The 8,207-nt window shown below is 34.1% G+C and overlaps 1 protein-coding gene across 1 annotated transcript; it reads left to right on the top strand.

The window, feature by feature from the left end:
* Window positions 1–6,973: 6,973 nt before the first annotated feature.
* LOC133325719 (uncharacterized) lies at window positions 6,974–7,856 on the top strand. The gene is made up of 2 exons (XM_061534441.1): window positions 6,974–7,006; window positions 7,053–7,856. Exons 1-2 carry the CDS (start codon window positions 6,974–6,976, stop codon window positions 7,854–7,856), a joined length of 837 nt encoding a protein of 278 aa, XP_061390425.1.
* The last annotated feature ends 351 nt before the right edge of the window (window positions 7,857–8,207 follow it).

Below are 8,207 nucleotides of genomic sequence, written 5' to 3'. Positions count from 1 at the left end.
TGCAACATTTTCTCTCAATCGGACCAATATTGGCAGTATGGTGCTCCATTTACATAAAATCGGGTGAAACTATATATGGGAGCTTTATCCAACTCTGAACCAATTTCAACGAAACTTTGTATATATTAACCTAGACGTAATTCAGTGCTCTTTGCAAAATTTTGTCTCAATTGGACCAATATTGGGATTTTGGTGCACCATTTACATAAAATCGGACTAAACTATATATGGGAGCTATATCTGAAACTGAACCGATTTTCTCCAATTTCAATAGGGTTCGTCCATGGGCTAAATAAGTGACATGAGCCAAATTTCATACAAATCGGATCATAAATGCGACTTGTACTTTGTTCACAAAAATACATTGACGGACAGACAGACGGACATACATAAATCGACTCAGAAAGTGATTCAATGCATATTCTCAAAAGGAACCATGGGTCTATCTAATCATCATCTATATAGACAATTTTTAGAAAAAAATGTGTTTTACACTCCATATCACGGAATTTTCAATACAATGGGTAAATGCAAACAATCCTTCAACATAGTCATATTAGGACATTACCACTACATAGGGGCTATGTAAAAACATGCACCTATATTTTACATTTTTATACCCTACACAACTATGTTGTCAGGGTATTATAGCTTTGTGCAGCCATAAAAGTTTGTAACGCAGCGAAATATTGGACCCACCTTTAAGTATACACGTATCTCGACTAGCTGAGTCGATCTGACATGTGTGTCCGTAAATCCGTCTGTCCATTATAATTTGTAAACACGATACAGGCCACAGTTTTGGACCAATCTTCACGAATTTTTGCATGTAAGACGGGTTCTGGCCAATGAAGACCCCTATAGCTTTTGGTAAAGATCGGTTAATATTTAGGGGATGAAATGTACCAAATACTTAATTTTTGTCACACAAGAGGCCGCAATAATGGACCGAACATTTTTTTTTACAAAGATTGGTCAATATTTAGCTGGTCAAATGGACCCTGACTTTTGTGTGAAAAATTACAAAATTTGTATTCTATAGCGTATATATTTACCCCTGAAGGACATAGACCCGAGAAGTTGATTTATATCCAAGAGGAGTGGTTGACCTTTAAGGTAATACCAATTATATTGTTGTATGTGCTCGCATGTGGGAGTTACACCTAAATATTTAAAGTTATCTCCGTATTCGTATATTATTTAGTAACCCATTATCACTCTAGAGAGCGGAACTATAGCGCTGATCGCTTTGAAATGTTCCATGAGGTTCCAATTATGGTCAAGGATAACGCCTATAATTGTCAGTGGTGATCAGATAATAATTTTGGAATGAAGTGGACCGAAAACTTAATTTTTTGTGGTATTTTCGAGTCGATCTATAGACCACAAATGAAAGCCGAACATTACAACACAACCCACGGTGAAAGGAATCTGGACAATAGCTGTACTGAATACTCGTAATATTCGGAAGATATGTCAGTGTATGGAAGAGGTGCTGTTTACCTCTAATCGCAAGAGGGTGCAAATATCACGAAATATTGCCCAGGCTCGGAATAAACATCCACAGAAACTTCGATTTCCGTGGTAGCTGTGTAGGGTATCGTATGGTCGGCCCCGTCCGACTATACTGCTCCGTCACTGGTTTTTTATATATGAATGTCAGCCTTTCAGAACGGCTGATTATGTTGAAAAACGTGAGCAAAAGCGTTAAAATGCCGAATATTTGTGGTTCCCATTTTCAATATCAAACATATGTCCGTCTTTATTCAAGCAGACGGTCATAGCTAAATGACATAGACTTATTCTGGTCAAGAATATATAAACTTTCACACACGATGCCCCTGAGGATAGCCTGATATTTATATTGGGGATTTATTTGCATAAATGTTTTTGTATGGCAACATTTTCATAATATTAAATAATTAAATAAAAATGCAAGTATGCCACCCATGTGAAACTCAAAAATAAAGTGGTCCATATGAAATGGACCCTAGTCGTTAAAGATGTTTATTTCATATTCATATGTTGGCATATAATATATTACATAAACCAATGCTTCTCTCTCAATATTTTTGAACCATACCAACAATCTGCAGAACTGCAAATCAAACAGCCTGTTCTCAATTGCTGATGTAGGATAAAACTGCATGCATTTACAGCGTGATTAAAATCCAGCTCCTTGTTGTAAAGTACCAGCATTCTACCTCAAAACCATCATCAAAGTAACCAAGAGAATCATTATAGGTTGTAAGTAACAAGAACTAGCTGTAGATTGTGTATCATAGGATGCAAACGGAATTGTCCCATACTGCTGCAAACCAACTCCCACACTTTGAACTGGATAATTGACATGATGTATTTGATATGTGACCGGAGGGGGCAGTAGCTGTATGTCATAGCTGGTATCTCTGTAAATAGGCGGACTGTCAGCATATGGCGGCAAATATGCATTATTGACACGGAATTCTTCTGCGGTGGCAGTCATTATTAAAATTATGCAAAACACTATGAGCTTCTGTAATATTAGAGCGACAAAATATGGACATTTAATAATTTATTAACAAACTTAGCGCCATACTAACCATGTGGTCTGATATAAATGTTCGAATAGTTTTAAACAAAATGTCATTTGTCTTCATGCGAATGCTTTTATATTTCAAACTAAGAGAACTTGTCATTTGGAATGTCGTCGGTTTGCAGACGACAGCTGCTGCAGACTTGAAACATATAAATCTTTGTGAAATAGTTTGAAACTGGTATGTGTACATAAAACTATACTTGATTTTATATGCGATCGCATATTTAAGATTTATTTATCAATAGACATAATGTGCTTATGCATGCATATTAATTTTGGCGTGTCTTCATTTGATCACCAACCTGCTTAGTTGTCTGTAGTTTAATCTATACAGCGTAGGAATTATTTTTCTGTTCAGAATGAAAAGTACCAACGAAATCTTTTAACATTTCTAACTTTCGTTTTCAATAATTTTGTGTAGAGAAAAAGAGAATTTTTTATCTATTGTGGGTGTTCAAAATAACGATAAATTATTACTTTCTTTGTTTCCATTTTAGTAATGGAATAATATTTATATTATTGTCATAATTCTATTGTGACTAAAATTGTCATACGGCTAAATGGTGGAACTAGTTTTAGACATATGAGCAATTCCACAGTTTTGGCGAAAATGTTAAAAAAGTAAAAATGTCATTTAGTTCGGCTGGTCCGAACTTGTTATACCCTCCACCACGTGGTGTGTATTAAAACATTAACTTTTATTCATTAATTTCTGCAAAGAAGTTTTCTATTCACCAGGAATACGATATGCCAAATTATAACCACTTTGATGAGAATATTCGGTTAGAAATTAATAATATTATAATTAATATTAATAATATTGATACTTTTTGGAAGGAAGATTTTTTTACTCAAAGAGCAGTATAGTCGGACGGGCTAAACATATTATACCCCACACAACTACCACTGAACTACAACTTTCTGTGGATGCATATAACGACCCAGTGCAATATTTCGCGATTCTAGCACAGTCTTGACCGTTTATAAGTCAACAGCTCCTATTTTTTTACTGTGACATCTTTTCTCAATCATGTTTGGGAGTGAACATTTACTCAATAAGATCATTTACGTCCATTTACAGGAAAAAAAAAACAGTAAGGTCGGTGGGGGCCGACTATATGATACCCTTCACCACTTTGGGTATATTCATCAGATGGAATCCTAAAAGACGTTGCATTTTTGAAGGACCATTAACATGAAATTAAACATGTCATTCTGCAACATATACTAAATTTTGATCAGATATAGAGTTGCTTCTTACAATGGGACAAAATTATGTAAATAATTTTAAATCAAAATATCGAAATCTAAACCAATTTCATCGAAACTTGTCACATGTTAGGTTACACTTATTTCAATATGTTTTTTGCATTCGGTCACATCTTGAGTTCTTCATTTACTTACTCGAAGGATATATAGGAACCGATTTTCACGAAATTTAACACACATCATTCTGCACTTAATTCAGTAACCTAAGCCAAATTTCGTGCAAATCGGAAGATATATAGGGTCTTTGGTGCACCATTTACATAAAATCGGGCAAAACTATATATGGGAGTTGTATCTAAATCTGAACCGATTTTCTTGAAACTTAGCACACATCATTCTGGACCTAATTCAGTAATCTATGTCAAATTTCGAGCAAATCGAATGACATATAGGGACTTTGGTGCGCCATTTACCTTAAATCGGAAGAAACTATATATTGGAGCTATATCCAAATCTGAACCGATTTTCACGAAAGTTAACACACATCATTCTAGGCTTAATTCATTACGCTGTGCCAAATTTCGTGCAAATCGAGAGATATATAGGAATTTTGGTGCACCATTTACCTTAAATCGGACGAAAATATATATATGAGCTATATATAAATCTAAACCGATTTCCACGAAACTTGGCAGACATAACACCAGGTTCAATTCAGTATGCCATGCCAAATTTCGTACAAATCGAAAGATATATAGGGACTTTGGTGCACCATTTACATGAAATCGGACGAAACTATATATAGGAGCTATATATAAATCTGGGCCGATTTTCACGAAATTTGGCAGACATTATGCCAAATTTTATGCAAATCGAAAGATATATAGGGACTTTGGTGCGCAATTTACATAACATCGGACGAAACTATATATGGGACGAAACTATAAACCAGTACCGATTTTTAAAAATATTGACAAACATCTCTTTAGGCTCAATTCACCCTCACAAGATAGCTGTTTAGGGTGTAATGACATAGTTACATTTGAACTTATATTGGACATTTTCCGACCTTTATTCCCGTATAACCTTAAATGATAAATTTCAGAAACCTCAATACGAAAATGCGAATAAAACATTAAAATAGCTGTAATGGGGCGGGACTATTACTGTCGACGATTCCGACTGTATTTGAGATTTATATGAAACATATACCTATATAAACAATTTTCATCTAGGAGGTATTTTACCCTTCGAAAAACCGAATTGTCAAATTACAGCCATCATTTATAGAAAATTCCTCCAAGATCTTCAAATTGCAGAAAATGCACACAACCCTAGGACGACCTAGGACTAGGACTTCTCTTAACCACGGATATTCCAAAATGTGGACCTATATATACTTATGTTGTCACGTATATGAGGATCTCCAAATTTCCTCCTCTCTGGACGTCCAATCTCGTCAGGTCTTCAAACGACAATATTGCCTAACGAGCGTGTTAAGTTCAGCTGTACGATTTCTTATAAAATAGGAGAATATAATATTCTAATTAATACATGATGAAAATAGCAACACTAAATAAGCGAGAACGCCATCCACGGTACAAAATTCCAGAAGGCATTCTTTCTATGTGAATGCCTTCTGGACTAACACTAACACTTGGACTAATTGAATAATATGACATGAAGGAAAGACAATAATCAGAGGTTTTGGAAATTTATACTAAAAGTGTACGACTAATACTAAATTGTTATTGTTGCTTTGAAAAATTATCTAATATACTTACGAAAAGTACAAAATGGTGAGAGATTTAGATTTAGAAATTTGACTTGGAGATGTGAAATGTTCGAAAAGTTCTAAATGGTATCAAATTTAGTTCAGCTTATGTTGAGTGAACGAATAGATTATAATGTAGGGTTGAAATAGGGAAGAGGAATATTTGCAGGGTAACTGTGGTAAAATATAGAGTCTTAAAATTTGATATGAGCTTCGCTAGAGGTGTATAGTTAAGATAACATTTTATTTTTGATATTCGTTCAATAGGAGTATGAAGTAAATAGTACAAAGTCACGTCCAATTGGTGAAAATGATTCAAAGAATAAACCCAGAATTTTGAAACATCATAAATATAACTTTTGCTATTCTTCGGTTCTAGAAATCCATCCTATCGGAAAAGGTATAAGAAAAGTGTGGTACTTAATTTCGTACAATTCATGTTTATAGAATGAATAGAGCTGAAATCTTGAAAATTTGGATTATAGTGTGTAAGTATATTATTCAAATTACAAAATAATATTAATTAAATCATAATATTAGTTATTACATTGCCGTTAGTGCTTAAATTTTATATTAAAACGTATATTTACGAGTGCAATTTTTTATTATTAATTTATTCGTACTTATATATTATCTGTCACCTAATCAATATTTCAGGTTGTATCTATAAACATGTTGTTACTAATTATTAATAATGAATACACAATAAACCAGTAAAATTATTACTGCTAACGAGCTGGCCAAATTATTGTACCCTACATTCATTTCACAATGTTTTAAAAATGTACAATGCAGTAGAGATCTCACGACTCCAACACAAGATGTTCTTTCTGGAATATCTCATATCTCAAAAGTTGATTGGACTTATATCGAAAGATAACAATGGATTTAGCCTCCCATAACAAAATAATCCAAATTAAGGGGACAAAATTTCCAAATAAAGCAGAAAACAAAACGAAAAAATGCAATTTGGATGATCACAAACAAATTTAGACAATATAATATTATTATTGAAACGAAACCATCGTCTGAGAAAAACTGGTCTAAGTTACCCACACACAAGTTCTTAAATGAAAGCAAATAGATTAAGAACTAATATGCGTACTGATGCAAACAAAACAAAAAACCAGAATTTTTGCCTCATTTCAAAGTGCAGATGAAGTAATCAGTGCGGTGAAAGGGATCAGGAAGCTTCAAAAATAATCTATAATTCTCTATAGAAGCTGGACTATTAATTTTTTGTTATGACAATTTTTTTTTTTTTTTTGTTAGAATTAAAAAAAATAAACAGCTATTATCACCTCTCTTCTCAAATGATTTCATATAAATAGATACATTGGTCTATTGAAAGCTGTTACTATATTTTGCCCAATAAAACAAGTCGGTAGGCTAGAAGTGATAGCTTCTTCAAAATGGTAAGCAATGGACAACAAATGTGTTTAACTGTAATGCAACTAAATAAGTGACGTTTTACTTTGGTGTATTGTTTAGAAATTTCTTATTATATTGGTGGTTGCGATTGCCGCAGTAACTGCAGACAGTGCAGGTTACAGTTATCCCAAGCCAGCTGCATCATCCCCTGTTCCGGCCAAACAAAAGGGTTATAGCTATCCAAAGCCCGAAAAACAATTCCCGGCTCCAGCTAAACAGCCAAGCTATAATAACCCCAAGCCAGCTGCTTCATCGCCAGTTCCAGTAAAACAAAGTTACTCTAATCCCAAACCAGCCGCCTCATCACCTGTACCAGTAAAACAAAAGGGTTACAGTTATCCAAAACCCGAAAAACAATTCCCGGCTCCAGCTAAACAGCCAAGCTATAATAACCCCAAACCATCCGCTTCCTCACCAGTTCCAGTAAAACAAAGTTACAATAATCCCAAACCAGCCGCCTCATCACCTGTAGCAGTTAAGGAAAAAGGCTATAGTTATCCCAAACCCGAAAAACAATTCCCCGCTCCAACTAAGAAAGAAACTTATAACAATTACAAACCAGCCGCAGCAGTTAAAAAGGAAAGTTACAACAATCCAAAACCTTCCGCCTCATCTCCAGTTCCAGCAAAACAAAAAGGCTATAATTATCCCCAACCATCAAAACCATTCCCTTCTCCCGCCAAAAAGGAAACTTATAACAATCCAAGACCAGCTGCCTCTGCTCCAGTTCCAACCAAAGAAAAGGGCTACAATTATCCCAAACCAGAAAAACCCTTCCAATCACCAAAACCTGCGGCATCCTCACCAGTGCCCGTCAAAAGTGGTTACAGCTATCCAAAGCCTTCAAAAGTTTTTAGATACTAAATATACTGTAAAAAAACGATAATTAGGATTTTAAAAATCGTCAAACGAAATTAAGATAATTTATTTATAGAATGATTTGAAAAAAAAAATTGTTTATAAAATGTTAATGTTAAGTTTATATAATCGATATTAAAAACGTCTTAGAAAATATACCAAAAATGTGTTTTAATTATTTTCATGAACAAAGATCATTGGTATTCGATTATTCAATTGAATGCAAAACAAGACAGCATCATATTTTAGTTCTAATTGTTGAATTTAATTAAAATCCAGATTGAATTTATTGACATGAATAAACATCGAAAGATCTGTTATATCTACCTGACTACGGATACATCTTTATGGTGCAGC

This window comes from Musca vetustissima, unplaced genomic scaffold, assembly GCF_032173495.1.
Source record: "Musca vetustissima isolate MV318-11 ecotype Yass unplaced genomic scaffold, APGP_CSIRO_Mvet_v1 utg3185, whole genome shotgun sequence".
In the NCBI taxonomy this organism is placed as follows: Eukaryota; Metazoa; Arthropoda; class Insecta; order Diptera; family Muscidae; genus Musca; species Musca vetustissima.
The sequence above is the reverse complement of the archived record's forward strand: the minus strand, read 5'-3'. Positions and strand labels throughout refer to the sequence as shown.